The sequence below is a fragment of the Ustilaginoidea virens genome, chromosome 4 (genome assembly GCF_000687475.1).
Source record: "Ustilaginoidea virens chromosome 4, complete sequence".
NCBI lineage: Eukaryota > Fungi > Ascomycota > Sordariomycetes > Hypocreales > Clavicipitaceae > Ustilaginoidea > Ustilaginoidea virens.
The window spans coordinates 3,399,434-3,415,861 of NC_057319.1; the positions used below are offsets into that span (position 1 = coordinate 3,399,434).

At 56.8% G+C, this 16,428-nt stretch overlaps 5 protein-coding genes across 5 annotated transcripts; 2 read left to right on the forward strand and 3 right to left on the reverse strand.

The window, feature by feature from the left end:
- Positions 1-741: 741 nt before the first annotated feature.
- Positions 742-1,055, reverse strand: UV8b_05400 (uncharacterized protein; the record flags this gene model as incomplete). The annotated part of the gene is made up of 2 exons (XM_043142897.1): positions 742-912; positions 1,002-1,055. The coding sequence occupies 2 exons, from the start codon at positions 1,053-1,055 to the stop codon at positions 742-744; spliced, it is 225 nt and encodes a 74-aa protein (XP_042998830.1).
- Positions 1,056-2,226: 1,171 nt separating this feature from the next.
- Positions 2,227-4,213, forward strand: UV8b_05401 (uncharacterized protein; the record flags this gene model as incomplete). The annotated part of the gene is made up of 4 exons (XM_043142898.1): positions 2,227-2,322; positions 2,470-2,763; positions 2,897-2,941; positions 3,086-4,213. The coding sequence occupies 4 exons, from the start codon at positions 2,227-2,229 to the stop codon at positions 4,211-4,213; spliced, it is 1,563 nt and encodes a 520-aa protein (XP_042998831.1).
- Positions 4,214-4,751: 538 nt separating this feature from the next.
- UV8b_05402 (uncharacterized protein) lies at positions 4,752-7,025 on the forward strand (the record flags this gene model as incomplete). The annotated part of the gene is made up of 1 exon (XM_043142899.1): positions 4,752-7,025. One exon carries the CDS (start codon positions 4,752-4,754, stop codon positions 7,023-7,025), a length of 2,274 nt encoding a protein of 757 aa, XP_042998832.1.
- A 782-nt stretch (positions 7,026-7,807) lies between these two features.
- UV8b_05403 (uncharacterized protein) lies at positions 7,808-9,503 on the reverse strand (the record flags this gene model as incomplete). The annotated part of the gene is made up of 2 exons (XM_043142900.1): positions 7,808-9,079; positions 9,432-9,503. The coding sequence occupies 2 exons, from the start codon at positions 9,501-9,503 to the stop codon at positions 7,808-7,810; spliced, it is 1,344 nt and encodes a 447-aa protein (XP_042998833.1).
- Positions 9,504-13,393: 3,890 nt separating this feature from the next.
- On the reverse strand, positions 13,394-16,428 carry UV8b_05404 (uncharacterized protein; the record flags this gene model as incomplete). The annotated part of the gene is made up of 2 exons (XM_043142901.1): positions 13,394-16,015; positions 16,084-16,428. 2 exons carry the CDS (start codon positions 16,426-16,428, stop codon positions 13,394-13,396), a joined length of 2,967 nt encoding a protein of 988 aa, XP_042998834.1.

Genomic DNA, 16,428 nt, shown 5'->3' on the forward strand with positions numbered 1-16,428 from the left:
AAAAAAGGAAAAAAAAAAAAGAGGGAATGTGAGCGGAGGGCTGACAGAGGTGGTGATGTGTGGGAGGCGGAGGCGGAGGTCAACATGAAGGGATAAGATCAATGACGGCTGGCATGTTTGGTATCTGCCTGTGGTGTTTTGGGTGCAAAGGGTGGGGCATCTGGGGTTAAATGGACCTAAAACGCCCTGCATATTTCACGCGATGCTAGGTCAACTGGCCGGGTACGTAGGTACATGTGTGTACCTGCCTACCTATCTTACCTAGGTAGGTACCTACATGTACGTATTGTAGCGGACATGTGGCTGACCGTTGCACTACAACCATGGCAGCATCAATCAATACATGGCGTGGTGCCACTGCCCACCGCCCACCGCCCACCGCCCACCGCACAGTGCACGCTGCACGCTGCACACTGCACGCTGCTCCGACCGCGGCTTAAATTACAGTGCCATGACTTGCAGTGTTGCGCCACGAAGAGAGGGATCCCAAAAACAGACCGTTTTAGATCACTTGACGCCTCCAGAGTTGGACGTGGTCGAGACGATCCTTGGGCAACTGGGGGTGCCTGCACGGTCACGCCGGGGCCAAGTCTCCAGGGGAGAAGAAGAAGACGGCATGCAGTAAGGTCAATGCGAGCGGAGTATTACTTTGAAGTTATAATTCTCCGTAGCCGCCCCTGGCTGAGTGGGTAGGTGCGTGTCAATGCGAGTTAGAGTTAGGCAAAGGTGTCAACAGAGCACTCAGCCGAGGCGGGTCAGCCCAAAGGCGCCGATGACGATGCAGTCGGCGACGATGCAGTCGGCGACGATGCAGGCGACGATGCAGGCGACGATGCAGGCGACATCTGACGACACAGACGGAAGCAGCTTGCGTGCGTTGGGGTTGGGGGTGCCTGACGGCCCTGAAGCCCCCTGACCAGACCAGCCAGATATGTAGATTGACTCTTGCAAAGGACCCGTCAAACGGGTCAACTGCAACTGAGGCCTGTTGCAAAGCGCACCAACCCCCGCTGGCGGTGCCCGACGTCCAGCGTCGACCGGGGGCCATGGGCCATGGTGCCCCTGATCCACCATACACGCGAGGGGAAGCGACATGCGACATGCGAGATTCCATCGACCGGCAGGGCAGGGGAAATGCAAGTCGATGGGTCGTCTCGACAGCGTTTTGTCCAGGTTGGCTGCACGGACGGGGGCGGGTAGGCGACGTCGGCAAGCCGGCCGAGTCTGGCTTGCGTTCGGAACAAGTGTCTGCAGGAATCAGCACGTCAGCCAGGTCACGACGGGGGAAAAAGGTCGCCTTTGCAGTGTCGTCAGGACGGGCAATGGTCCTGGCAATGGTTTTGGACTCCCGACTGCCTCCTGGGTTCCGGGACACGGGGCCGTCAATCCGGTAGGTATGTACCTGGGGGTGCCCAGGCCCCCAAGCTGCTGAATGCCGTCAAATCGTCAACTTACATGTTACATTTACATGCTCTCTTGGGCGTTGCACTTGACGGGGCTAGGTTGCAATAGCAATTGCAGTGCCAAATGCCCCCAATCGATCTGGGTTGCCCTGCCCTGCCCTGCCCCTCGCACATGCCCTGCCCCTCGCACATGCCCTTTACGGCATGACATTAGACAAGCGCACCACCAACAAAGGCAAGCAAAGTCGTCCCGAGTCAAGCCGACCAGCTGCCGGCCGGCTTTCAAACAATGTGTGTTGCCAGCTGTCCCGCTTCCCAGTGCCCACTTTTTCGCCTTTGGCGTGCTCCGCATCGCCGACCAAGTCAATCACTACTCCGTATCCGGGCTAGAGTAAACCAAGGCTTCATCAACCGCCTTACCCGTGGATGTACCTCCCAGCCCACTAACCTACCGCGCAGGTACCTCCCACCTTCTCGCCGGGAATACTTACATGCATTTGGCTCGTAAGTCGTCAGTTGTCCGCAGTCGTCTCGCTCGGCCCATTTTGTTTCTGCTCCTGCCGGTCTCAAGACATGCATACATACATACCATACCTTACCTACTTGCCTCTCCCGTTCGTTGCCTTTATCCCGCACATCATCATCTCCCTTCCCTCGCGTGCACCCCGCACACTGCAGTCACTGCGCCTCGGCCGTCTATGTACTTTAGCAGGCCACATGCAGTAGGCAAGCCTCCAGTCATCGCGTAAACGAGGGAAGAAAAAAAAAAAAAAAAAAAAAAAAAAAAAAAAAAAAACCGAAACCACACGCTACCGAAACCGCCATGACAGCCTCCCACGACCCAGCAGCCCACGCCGACGTCCATGCCGCCGCCAATGGCCACGCCTCGCCCTTGCGCAGGGCCGACGAGTTGGACGACGTGAGTTCCTTGCCCCGGTTCCTGCATGTGCGACTCCTTGTGCGGCGGATGTCCCAAACCAAAGGAGTTTGGCTTCCCAGTGCTCATCCCGCCCGCCCCCCCCTCTGTTTCAGTAAGCCGACCTGCGCTAACGCCCAACATCTGCAGCTTCTCTTGGCTGTGCGTGACCTGATTGTGCCATTCGTAAGGGCGGCCGACGACGCTGCCGCTGACAGACAGACTGGTCGACTTCCTCTCAACGCCGCGGGCCGTCCTCACAACGTGCTTGTCCAGAGTGCCTGCACCGGGCCCGACAAGCTTGCCGCCAGTCTCAATTTTTCCTTGCCCGCAGATGGCCGTGGCAAACAAGGGTTGTTGGAAGCCATTGCCAATATTCTCAGATATAGCGTCAATACCTGGGATCAGGGGTTCATGGACAAACTATATGCCAGCAATAATCCCGTTGGTCCGAGCCCGCCGCCCACACTCCTCCGATTTCTCCGAATCAAGGGCTGTACGGAGTGCATGGGAGACTGTCCTTGTTGAGGACAAGTAAAGAAAGAAACCAAACTGACTAACTTGCCCCTTGCATTAGGTTGGCGTCATCTCCGACGTGGTGCTCTCCGTACTCAACACAAATGTAACGTTGATGGATCCATCCGTCTCCGCCTCCCGCCTCCCGCCTCCCGCCTCCCGCCTCCCGCCTCCCGCCTCCGCTTTCTCGCCCCCTCTTTCCTCCCTGCCTGCTCGTTCCAGATAGTCAGTGCTGACTGTTGCCGCGCAGCTCCACGTGTACCAGGTGTCACCGGCCCTGACCGTCATCGAAAAGGCCACCGCGCGCGCCTTGGCCCATAAGTTTGGCCTGACGGGCCCAAGAGCCGGCGGCGTCACCTGCCAAGGCGGCAGTTCGTCGAATCTCACCTCGCTCGTCGTTGCCCTCCACACCTTGTACCCCGACCGCAAAACCCAGGGCAATGGGCAGCACGACTTTGTCGTCTTCACCAGCGCGCATGGACACTACTCGGTCGAGAAGAGTGCCATGATTTGCGGCATCGGGTCTGCCAACGTCTGGAAGGTCCCCGTCGACAACGGAGGGAGCATGCGCCCGGACGCCCTCCGCGAGCTGATTGTCAGCGCCAAGAAGCAAGGCAAAACACCCCTCTACGTCAACACCACTGCCGGCTCCACCGTGAGAGGCTCCTTTGATCCCTTTGTCGAGATTTCCAGCGTCTGCAAGGAGTTTGGGCTTTGGATGCACATCGACGCCAGCTGGGGCGGGCCGGTCGTCTTCTCGGAAAGGCAAAAGTGGAAGGTGCAAGGATCCCACCTTGCAGACACCATCACCATCAATCCTCACAAGATGATGAATGCCCCCACCACCTGCTCGTTCCTGTTGGGGCCCGACATGAAGGTCTTCAACAAGGCCAACAGCACCGCGGCCGGGTACCTGTTCCACGAGTCCTCCGACGGCGACTTTTGGGATCTGGCAGACCTCACCTTGCAGTGCGGCCGTCGCGGAGACAGCTTGAAGGTGGCCCTTGCTTGGCTGTACTACGGAGCCAACGGCTTCCAGAAGCAGATAGACCACGCCTTTGACATGGCACGGATTCTGCACAAGCTGATTGGGCAGACGGGCAACTTTGCCATGGTGTCGCCGGACCCGCCGCCTTGCCTGCAGGTGTGCTTTTACCATGCGCCAGGCGGCCGGCTTTCGGACGATGCGGCGGCCAACACGAGCCGCACACAGGCCATTGTCAAGAAGCTCATGGGCCGCGGGTTCATGGTGGACTACGCTCCGGGAGACGTGGGGCATTTCCTAAGGATCGTAGTCAATGCGCAAACCTTGGTTGGGACCGTCGAGGGGTTGACCAAGGCATTGGACGAGGTTGCAAAAGAAGTAGAAGTCGCTTGAACGGGGGGCGGCAGGGATAAAAAGCCTGCATGACCGGCCCATCCGTTATTTGACGGACGTGGACTTTTAGATTTCTGCGCGGAATCCGGGGAGTGGCGAGTGGGGTCCCAGTCTCGCTCGGGTCGTAGCTTTTCCTCTTTTCTCTCTCGGGAAGACCGTGTCACGGGAAAAAGAAAGAAAAAGAAAAAAAAAAAAAAACACTCGCCTCTACTTGTCCCTCGCTGGACTTGTCCCTCGTCGCGTGTTGCGTTATATCCATTGCCATTATTAAATCGGAAATCGGATTGATGATTTAGTGATGAGCATTGAGGGGCAGGCACTTCAGCCGGGCCGCACTGGGTCCTCAAAAGTGGATGCACTGATAAGATACGCTGATAAGAATCCTTATCGGCCGATCGTCAGCCGCCCCCCAGAAAAAAAGTTGAAACTTGCCCGCCAACGTTTTCCACTCTCGACTTTCCATCCACCTCACAAGTTCCATCACCCTAGTAATAAATAAAGAAAGAAAGAAAGAAAGAAAGAGAGGGAGAGAGAGAACATGCCAAAGCCAAGAACGAAGCGCGGAGCCGACCGCGAGGAGAGAAAGCGCAAACGCCGCGAGGACGAAGACGGCCCCGGCAAACGCTACGAACCGAAACGCAAACGCACCAAGGACAGCAGCAACGAGCACCATGACCATGAGCAGCACCACCATGACCGTCACCATGACCATCGCCATCACCAGCAAGATGGCCAGCAGCACGGCGACGTCGAATTCTTCGGGATGCTGACCGACGAGGAGCAGGAGTACTTCCGGCGCGCCGACGAGATGCTGGGCCTAAACCAGTTCCCCACGCCGGGCGAGCGCGAGGCCTTCCTCGACGGCGTCTTCGCCGAGGCCCGCGGCAAGGAGCTCAAGCTCGCCAGCAGCCAGTCGTGCTCGCGGCTCCTGGAGCGCCTGGTGCAGCTGGGCGGCACGCCGCGCCGCAAGAGCCTGTTCCGCGCGTTTGGCGGGCACTTTGCGTCGCTGGTGCGGCACCGCTTCGCCAGCCACTGCTGCGAGGCGCTCTTCCTTCGCTCCGCCGCGGCCGTCTCGCGCGAGATGACGGGCTTTGTGGTGGACACGCAGGGCGCCAGGGACGGGGCGGGGGACCACGACGGGCCGGAAGCCTCCATGGAGGAGCTGTTCCTGGCGGCGCTGGACGAGATCCAGGGCAGCCTGGGCTTCCTGGTCACCGACCGCTTCGCCTCGCACGTGCTGCGCGTGCTGCTGCTGGTGCTGTCGGGCCGGCCGCTCGAGGACGCCTCGGCGCGGACCCTCGTCAGGAGCAAAAGGAAGGAGGGCGTGACGGTGGCGGCCACCCACGACGGCGGCGGCGGCGGCGGCGGCGGCGACGGCGACGACTACGAGCAAACCAGGGGGCCGAGGCCTGTGCCCGCGTCCTTTGTCGCGGCGGTGCGCAGAACCATTGCCGGCTGCACGGCCGGCCTGGACGGCGCCGCGCTGCGCGTCCTCGCCAGGCATCCCGTCGGCAACCCCACGCTGCAGCTGCTCCTGGAACTAGACCTGACGACCCCCGGCAAGGCTGACAACCATGGCCGCGGCGGCGGCGGCGGCGACGACGACGACGACGACAACGACGACAACGACGGCGGCGGCGGCGGCAGCCCGTCGCTGCTCGCCCAGCTCCTCCCGGGGGCCCCGGCGTCCCTCGCCGACGCGTCGTCGGAAGCGTCCGAGTTCGTCCACGGCATGATCTACGACCAGATCGGCTCGCGGCTCGTCGAGACGCTGGTGCAGCACTGCCCCGGGAGGATCTTCAAGCCCCTCAACCGCCACGTCCTGCTGCCCAGGATAGCGGCCTACGCGCGCAACGACGTGGCCTGCTACCCGGCCATCAGGGTGCTCAACCGCCTCGGCAGGGACCAGCTCGTCGAGGCCGTCGGCCAGGTGGCGCCGACGGTGCCGCAGCTCGTCTCCAAGGCGCGGTTCGACGTCCTGCGGACCCTGTTTGAGCGCTGCGCCGCCCGCGGCGCCCCCGACCAGGTCAGGACGCTCACCAGAGCCCTCAAGGACGCCTGCGGCCACCAGCCCGACGCCCTGGTCGCCTCCCTGTGCCGCCTGCGCCGGGAGGGCCACGACGACGGGGACCACGACGACGGGGACCACCATCACCACGACGGGGACCGCGCCGACCGCGCCGACCGCGCCGCCCGCGCCGACCGCGCCGCCCGCGCCGCCCAGTCGCACGGCGCCCAGCTCCTCGCCGCCATGCTCTCCGCCGGCCCCGGCCCCGCCAAGGCCGTCCACCAGGCCATCCTCGCCACCCCGCCCGACCGGCTCGCCCGCCTGGCCGCCGCGTCCATGCCCGCCGTCACCCTCCTCACCACCGCCCTCGCCACCCCCAGCGCCAACTCGGCCTTCCAGAAAGCCCTCGTCGCGGCCCTGTCCCCGCGCACCTGCCACCTGGCCGCCTCCCGCTTCGGCCACAACCTGGTCAACGCCGTGGCCGAGCTTCCCGCCAGGGGCAAGGACCTCAGCCTGCCCTTGCACGTCAAGGAGGCCATCGCGCAGGCGCTGCTCTCGCACGAGGCCGAGCTCCGGCAGTCCTGGATGGGGAGGAGCGTCTGGCGCACCTGGAAATGCGACCTGTGCAAGTCGAGAAGGGCGGAATGGAAGGCGTGGATGCGCGAGACCGACCAGCCGCAGCCGCAGCCGCAGCCGCAGCCGCGTCCAGGTGGACGCGAGGCGAAAGATGCTGATGCAAAGCACAAGCGGCACAAGCGGAAGAAGGGGGCCATCGAGGCGGCAGCTGCGGCCGAGGAATTATAGTGCGTGCGTGTAAGGGTGCGCGCCGGTGGTTTTCAAACTCTGTTGCTGCAACCGTTTGCACGCACTCCTCCATATTGCTAGCGGGTTGCTCTCATTCCTTGGGGAAAACCGGCGATTCACACGGCACACAGTATTTTTATTCTTCTACGCGTTTATGTTTCCCCCTTGTCTCGTGCATGTAGATATAGATTTCACGTGGGGGGATATGGTAGAGGCAGTGGCAATTTCGTAGACAATGAATCGGATGCCACATACACAAAACATCAGAATCCAACTGGCACTTGAAATGTTAGTAAAGCAGTTTTTTTTTGATTTTTATTGTTTTTGTGAGTCTCCTTCTTCATTACAAAAATCATTCGCCGATTCAAGTACTCGCTGTTCCACCCGTGGCGTGAAGCCGCTTGTAAATTATATTTTGCCTTTTCCCGTCTTCCGTCGCTGGGTATACCAAATCGTGGAGTGAGCCTTGGTCTCTCTCTCATCCTACTCTTTGAAGCAAGTCGTAGTTAGCTTGATTAACACATCTGTCCCCAGCCCCCTCAACCGATGAAATCGATACCCGATGCAAAAAACAGTGATGAGGTTCTTTCCCTTGTTGTCGTGAACCCCCATAGTAAAGCGTATTAATCGGGACAAAAAACGCCAAAGACTCCATTATCTGCAGCTTGTTCTGGCAAAAGTCGCTATTAGTAACTGCGCAGAGAGCATGCACGTTTAGTTGCAATGTCACGGTTCAAAAAAAAAAAAAAAAAAAAACTCCGCTGCAGTTGTTTGCGTTCTTGCTACTGCTCAGGGCCCCATGCCGCCTCGTTGAGAAAGCTTCGCCAGTCTTCATCGTTATTGGGCATGACACACTTGGCCATGGGTTCCTCGGCATCCACCCCGTAAAACTCGGGTACGAAGCCAGGGTCGATCTGATCCATAGGAGTCGTTCGAGGAAAGGCCGACGAGTCATCAAACAGCATAGATGGGTCGAACCAGTTGTGGGGTGCTTGCATGTTGTCCTGGTTAGCCAGCGTCTGGTTCAAAACTGCGTCAGTACCGACTCCATCCAGCATCATGCGCGCTTCCGGAGGCAGTTCGGTTGTAAAGGCGGACACGCTGGGTAGACCACCCTCGTCTGGTGTCAGCGGCGACACGGCGCTGTCGACGGCGTGCTCGAGAGCTGGATTTGCGCGTGCCACTGAGACATCGGCTTTGGTCACTTTGGACAATCCAGACAACGACTTGGAACTGCCTCGACGACTCTTGCCTGAAGGGGATGCGGAAGCGCGAGATCTTCGTCTTTGAAGGTTCGTTCGAGGATGGTAGCTGATGGATGCGAGAATAGGATGATGGGTTGGCGGAGGCACCGCCATTTGCGGAGCCGGTGAGAAAGAAGTCGGCGAGTAGCATTCGGGCGAATAGGCGGCTGGAGCGTAGTTTGCTGGAGAAAAGGGCTCGGTTGATTGCGGCTGATACATGGGTAGGTTGGCGGGCACATGTTGTTGTTGTTGTTGTTGTTGATGATGATGTTGTTGTTGTTGTTGGTGTTGGTGTTGGTGTTGATATTGATATTGATGTTGTTGCTGTTGCTGTTGCTGTTGCTGTTGCTGTTGCTGTTGTTGCTGTTGCTGTTGTTGCTGTTGTTGCTGTTGTTGTGGATGTTGGAATTGGTTCATGTGTTGGGCCGCCGGCACGGCGTTAGGAAAAGACTCGGCAAAGAGCTTGTTGATTTCGTTTTCGCGCCACTCCTCATTTGTCCTGGCAAGCATCTGGGACATGGCCACCTTGTTTGACAGGTAGGCATCGAGTCGGGAGTTGAGCTCGGGTGACGAAGTTTGCATATTTGCGCTGAGCAGCCGGTAGGAGCGTGGCAAGTCGTCGTCCTCTTCCTCGTACATTTCTTCTTTCATAACAATTTCCTCTGTGATTTTGAAACCTTTTCCCGTGCGTTTCTTGTGGATCTCGCTGGCCATGCGAGCAGATTGCACCCGAGCCTCTATGCTGCGATCTGCTCTCCTCGAGGCAGCAATGTACGCCCGCTCCTGATTCTCTTCGTGTGATCGTTCCGTCTATAAGGGTTAGTCAGTTTTTGGTTCCTGGGTTCGGCGCACTTGTGTTCTGTGATTACGATCGAAGGAGTAGAAGAGGGAGAAGAGACGAAGAAGAAGACGAAGATTATAAAAGGAAGAAAAGGAAAAGAAAGACAAAGAGGAAAAGGGGGGAAGAAAAAAAATAAAAAAACAGAGTGTGTGGCTGAGAAAATAAAAGAAACAGGGGGGCGCACACAGCTGCAAGGAAAAAGTCAAAAGCATAAAAATGAAGAAAAAAAATCAAAAAAATCAAGAAGAGCGAGAGAGAGAGAGAGAGAGAGAGAGAGAGAGAAAGAGAGGAAAAGAAGAGGAAAGAGGTATCTGGCCATACCTTCCGCGCCGTCTTTTCCGTAAGCAGTGGATCATCCATGTATTTGGTGTCTATGGAAGCTTTTCTGGGCATGTTGTGCAGTTATTTCGGGAGTCGTCCAAGATTCCCTTTGGAAGCGCGCAAGGGTTCTTATATGTAGGCTTGATTATGTTAGTTGAAGAGACGGTGGCTTGGCCTATTTCGCGGTGGACCGACCTTTTGAAGACGACACGGGTACGAAGGATGTTGAAGGGCCAGAAGTTGATGGATGATATTGGTAGTAGTCGGCAAAGGTGCAATCTGCCCGAATCGAGATAAGAGGAACCTGCAGCTCAAGCCCCAACTGAGCACACGACAGGCGGCCCAGGACCAGTGCAGCAAAAAAGGGACGGACGAGATGCTAACAGCGACGGGGTTTGTCGAAATGGCGTGACGAGGGCTCTTTGGCGGAGCTTTAAGCTTTCAGACGGGTCGGATCTACCAGAGTCTAGAGAGAGAGTAACTGCAGCCGCCAGAGAAAGGGGCGGGTGGGGGGAGTATCTCGATGCCGTGAGGGATAGGGAGGCAAGTCAATGCAAGGCAACGCAAGGCCGAAGACGTGTGCGTTGGCGATTGTGGTTGTGGTTGCGATTGTTGTGGTTGCGGCTGTCGTTGCGGTTCAAGCGGTCGTCAATTCGTCGTTGTGCAGCCGTAGCTGTCTGGTAGCTGTAGCTGTAGCGGTAGCTGTAGCGGCAGCTGTAGCGGTGGCGGTAGCTGGAGCTGGAGCTGCGGCTTTACTTGTCTTGGTGGTGTGATTTCGAATTGGGTACGGGGCGGCCAAGAAAGCTCGGTCTATTATTCGCCGGATGCTCCTGCCACATCTGATCTGTATGTAGCCCTGAAGTCTATTCGCGGCAGTCGAGGAAGGCGCGATGGGGCCGGGCTGCGGGCAGAAGAGCGCGACGGCAATCGCAGTGCAGTCACAGGGCAGGACAGGACAGGAGACAGGACAGGACGGATCAACCAACTCGGGCAAGGAGATGGCGGCGGCGGGTTCTGTGGTTCTGTGGTTCTGTGGTTCTGAGATTCTGCGGATTTTGGATTTTCTTTTTCAAAGACCCCCCAAGACACAACACAACACGTTGGGCAGGCCCAAGGCATTGCCAAGTTTTATACAAAGCCAAAAACGGCCCCAGCCAGCCAGCCAGCCAGCCAGCCTGGTGCTGCCAGCCCGTTTGTTGCCCGACAGGTTTCGGTCGCAGGGGGCAAAAGGCGACGGACGAGGCGCGGTCCCCGTACTCCGTACCTTGTTTGGATCAAGGTGATACCGGATTGTCGTCGGCGCTGTGATCGGGAAATGGGTGCAGAGATCGATCTCGATGCGGAACAAGCTTAGCGGGCTTGGTAGCGCGCGTACCCGTGGCAGGTACATGCATGTAGCTTTTTAGGTACCTAGGTACCTAGGTAGGTACCTTATGTAAGGTGCTGTCTGGTCCTTTGCGGTGTTCCACTGCGGTGTTCCACTGTGGTGTTCCACTGCGGTCAAGTCCTTTGCGGAATCCGGGATGCTCCACTTGCACATGCCCATTGCCCATTGCCCATCTTTGCCCATTGCCCATTTGGTGCATCCCTGCTAGCGATCCAGAGGCTCGGGCTCGGGCTGGGGCTCAGGAAAGTCCAGCTTGACTCGTCCGACTTATATCTGACCGACCACCCGTGCGTCGTGCGTGGGGTGACCCGTCAATCCTCCGCCACGAAAAACTCCAATGGAAATCTGCTCCCAAATCCGCTCCCTTGCCCTCTGCCAAGTTATAAGTAAGTTAAACTTCCTTGAATGCCCCCCCCTCACCCCCCGTCGTTGGTCCAACGGGGCAGACAGCCAGCCAGCTACAAATCACGTCTCGTCGGTCGCGGCTTCCTTTCCACCAGCTCCCTCCAGCTCCCTCCAGCTCCCCGCATCGACCAGACGTAATGAAAGCTTAGCGTGAACTGAACTTGTTTGTGGGCTTCCGGAAACAGCCCGGGCGCTTTGCTCCGGCCCAGTGGTCGATTTGCCCTGTCGCCCAATGGGCAATTTTTTTTTTTTTTTGGCCCACCGGGTTCCCGCAAGAATCCCTGTCTGTTGCCCAATCTCAGGAGAGTGGGGACCCCACCCAGCGATGCAAGCTGGCTCTCCCGTCTTTGTTCCTTCCTTCCCTTTCTGCTCTTCTTGCTCCTTGTTACTTACCTATTTAGTGGGAGGTTGTTGCCTTGTCTATTCCACGTCTGTTCGTCGTCTTGGCCCTTTCCTCTACCCTCTTTCGCTGCTCTCGTCGGGGGGGAAGAGTGGGCGGGGGGAAGGGGGGGGGGGGGGGGGGGGGGGTGGTGAAGATGGAAACGAGCATAAAAATTGAGGATGGAGTGGCCATGGCAGTGGCAATGGAAAGAAGGGTGAAGATGAAAATCCAGCAGCAGACCAATCCTGCCATCCGTGATCCATCGGTGACGGATCAACCCACCCCCGTTGACCCGGCGCTGTGAACGCTGTGGGCCTCCAAAAAGGCTTCATCGTCCCGATTCCCACATAAGCTTCCTGCTTCCTGCTTCCAGCTTCCAGCTTCCTCCTGCTTCCTGCTTCCTCCTGCTTCCCTGCAACGCCCCGCCCAAAAGAGGACAAGCCGTACAAACGAGTCAGGCCAGACTCGGCGACCGCCAAGGAATTCATCGTATTCTTTTCTTTTCCTTCTCCCTTGGCGGCGCTTGGCCCTCTTCAAGCTACCTATGTAGTTGGCTTCTCAGGTGCCAGCCACAACAACATCGAAAACGCTAAATCATGGCTAATCATAGCTAATCATGGCTAATCATGGCTAATCCTGGACCCCCGCTGCGCGTGGCGTCGTGGCTGGCCGCAAGCAAGACACGTTCCCGCTCTTCACTCGCCCGCGGAGCCTACGTTCCCTTGAAGCAACCCTTGTGATTGGTTGGTTGGGGGGAGAAGGGGCGCCTGCATCGCAACAAGTCGCTCGCTGCCAAGAGGAGATAAAAGCAACCACTAATATATACCGAAAAAAAAAAAAAAAAAAAAAAAAAAAGTAAGAAAGGAAAAAAAGTAAGAAAGTAAAAATGTAAGCAAATGAGAAAAAAGGAAAGAAAAAGAAAGGGCGGCGCGCGCACCCACCATCCCATTCCACGCTCAACGGTCAGATCAGGTCAGGTCAGGTCAGCCTTGGATATCGAATCCATCCTGATTCCGACGTCCGACTTCAAGATCGGATCCTCCATCCCGTACCAATGACATCACAATCCGCGCGATGAATATCTCTCCTTCATCCCCCCCACCACACCCAAGCCACGCGGGTCGTGCATTCCTTCCCTCCCGATCGGCTGAAAACATCCCCAGGAACACTTCCCGATTGGCCGCTAGCAGGAGACGTGGTGCCAATCGACGCTTCGCTGCCCTACGCTCGACATGAGGCCTCTCGTCTCATCGTCACTCACTCTCTCTCTCTCTCTCCCCTCCCTCTCCCTCTCCCTCTCCCTCTCCCTCTCCCTCTCCCTCTCCCTCTCCCTCTCCCTCTCCACACATACACTTCAAGCAACACCGTGCGCCGGTAGAAAAAGGCATCCATCTGCCTGCAAAGGCCATCTATCCCGTGCGTCTTGCGTGTGTCATCCATCTTGCTTTTGCTCATTTCAACTCTCCTGTGATGTGATCTGACGTAACCTGACGTGACGTGACGTCTGGTCTTCACCTGGACGTTGCGCAACCACCAACCATGCCTACCTCCTACACATCACCTACATACCCGTCAGTCACATCAAATCACCAATTCGCATTGGAAATAGTGAGCCATTTATATCATGTCTTCTGATTCAGCTAATCTGGCCATCGTCAAACGACACCAACTTGTAACCTCCGCCGCCAACACCCGCCAAACCGGTCGCTCCTTTTCGTTTTTTCTCTCGTCTCCCGAACCCCCAAGTCGTCACACGCTCTTTCCCAATCGTCCAAACTTGCCAAGCGCTCAAATGAACCACATCGTCCCGCGGAAAAACTCCCGCTGGCGCATCTCCCCTTCAGCAGGCGGTCTGTCGGCCTCGGGCTTTCCTCCCAGCACAAGCAGCGGCGGTGCATCTGTGCCTCGAAGCGCCCCTCCCATTGTGTGACCCTTTGCGATTTGGTCGCGTATCATTTCGTGGCCTTTGGCGCCAACACGGAATCCTTCGCTCGTCGCGATGTTCTCGTGCGCTCTTGCTCGCTGTCCTGCGAGGTGGGCGTAGTATACCGCCGGATGCAGCGACACGGGCGTCGTCGATCTCGCGTATGAGTAACACTGCTGATAAATCATTTTTTGCAAATCATTTACAGCCACCCCCATCTCGTCCAGGATGACGTGATAGTGGACAGGCCGAGCTGTCCCTTGTATCGCGACGTGCGAACACAGGTAAAAGTCCCACATGAAAGGATGTGTGACCTCGCTTTCCACCAAAGTTCCCGGAAGCGCGTTGCCATTTTTGTCACCCCTCTGCGGGAAGAACCTGACGTGGTGCCGTTTGGTGGCAATGATGACTGTGAATTTTGGCAGTGCCGCCTTGGGTGCCTTCTCTCGAAGATAGTTTTTGATCTCTCGTACCTCCTGGTCTAAAACGTGAGCGAACTGACCTTCCGATACACCGTCGCGGAAGTAGATGATGTGCTTTGGGAAAGCATTTTCGTGTCCGGCCATCCAATACTTTGTCAACTGCCCCAACATGAAATGCACGTTGGAAGGGGTGAGCATGTCCACCCGGTAGCCGTTCGACTCTACCATGGCGGCGTACCGGTTCGCGTCTCGGTCCACCGCCATTGTCATGGCCGCTGTGGACGGTGCACTGCCCCCCACTGGCCCGTGGGAAATGTCAACCCCAATTATCATCGTCGGCCTGTCCTTGGGGAAGAACGTGGGCTGCGATTTCCATGGTGGCATTGTGCGTGAAGTGGCCCCTCCAAGCTTGGCATTCACCTTCATGCACACGTTGGAGTGGTATTGACCATTGTTGTTTGCGACGGCACTGCCGTTCACAACTTGGGACAAGATACCGAATCGGCAGTCTGCCGACTTCTTCAACCGCTCGTAGTGAGGGCTGTTCTTGTGCTGGACGACGACGAAAATCAGCTGAGTATATCCCCTTTGCTTGGAGATCTCCGAGTGAGCCCAAGCGATTGCTTGGGCAATGTCGTTCCTGATGTTGCCAGGCACGTTGAGAAGCAGCGCGTCAGACGGGCATTTGCCACCATGTCCCAGAAAGGCTTGACGGAACGACTTGGCAAACGTTTGCAATTGGGGAAAGTTCACGGCATTGTCCATGACAATGAATGCCCAGTTCTGCAACGGGGCGACATTCTGCTTCCAAAACTTTTTCCCGCGCAGATCCCAGCGACCAGAGAACTTGGGATCCGCGTTTCCTTGCCCAAAATTCACCGAGGGTGGAGGCAGAATCCGAGCCTCAGTCTTTGTGAATCCTCTCTCAAACTCGACGCCGTACATTTTCAGGTACGGGTCCTCCGACAACTTCAAGTCCGCAACATTTTTTTCAATATCTGCTCGTCGTTGTTGCGGACGGGTGACTGCTATTTTGATCATTGCGGCGGTTTGGTCCGGGTTGAGTTTGAAAGAATACCTCTGCATGGGCTCAATGATTGCGAACTCCATCGGGACGTAGCCTCCTTTCCCTGCATCAATCACAGGCAAGTTTGCAAACCTCAAGTTCGCCTTGTATTTGAGGCGGTAGTAGTCTGCCACGCTCGTTTGATTACCATTGTAGTCGAAAGTAACCGTTTTTGCCGTGGCCCCATCTGGGCCGTATTTTTCGTGAAAAACAAAGTCCATGAGACTGTAGACCTTGTTGGTTTCAGGTCGATTGGGATGCTTCACGGTGAATTTCAATCTCCTCATCTTTCGCAAATGTTTGAAAGCGTCTGACGACTGCCATTTCCCGTCTCTGCCCTGGACGGGTCGAAGCACGTTGCTCACTGAGGTGGGATTGAGGCCTTTCCACCTTCGATCACACAGGCCCAGAAAATTGCAGACCAGCTGATCGATGGATTGAGGTCCAGTCCAAAACACAGTGTTGGTCACGTCTGCATTCAAGGCAAGACCAGTACCTCCAAAGTTGAGGTTCTGGCTCATCCGAATTGAAGCATACGTTCCCTTGTGGACTTCAAGGACGTGGCCTTCGAGAAGGGGTCGGCCTCGTTCTGATGGGTTGTAAAAGTTCCTTTTGATGGCGATCAAACGTGATGATGACCACTGGCGTAGAAGATGGTCCATAAAGTTCATCGCCACTTGCACGCTGGTATTGAACTGAATCTTGCGATCCAGGTATCCTCTCAACGCAGCAATGTGCACTTCAGTTGTGGCTCGCAGCGTGACGAGAAAGCGTGCTGATTCTCGTACCGGAGCACCGGCTGGCTGCCTGTTTTCATCGAGGTTTACAGAGAACCGCAGTTCTCCTTTGTTCACCATACCTGGAGCCCAAGCCAATTTTCGACCGTCGAATAGCCATGAGTTATAGTTGTAATTCTGCAGCGCAGCTTTTGTCGCAGAATTTGTCCATATCTTCTTCATCAGAGCAGATTTTGTCTCCGTGTCTGGGGATATGATGACCTGCGAACGTGGACGGTTAAATTTTCGTCTCCAACATGGATGGATAGTAAGGGGTTCTTTTTGCTCACATCGTACTGGTAAATCTTCTTGTTGAAATCAAACTTGGTCATACGATACTGGTTGACCTCGATTATTGCCTTGGAGCCTTCGCTGTTGAGCTTGTTTCCGCGCAGCGCGAAAACGTCCTTTTGTTCGTCCAAGACAAATGCATCTGGCGGAAGCTCCATTCGCGTGTTCTCAATCATCTTGTGTGTCGTCATTTTTGCAGGATCATACCCCGGTCCCGCTTTCCACCCAGAGGCACCAGGGCCAGAGGGAGCCGGTGTCCCAGGTCGGCTGCCTGGAGGCCCAGACCCGGACTGGGATGTGCCCCGAACTGGCACCGGGGTGGGAGAGCGGCCTCTCTCCGACAT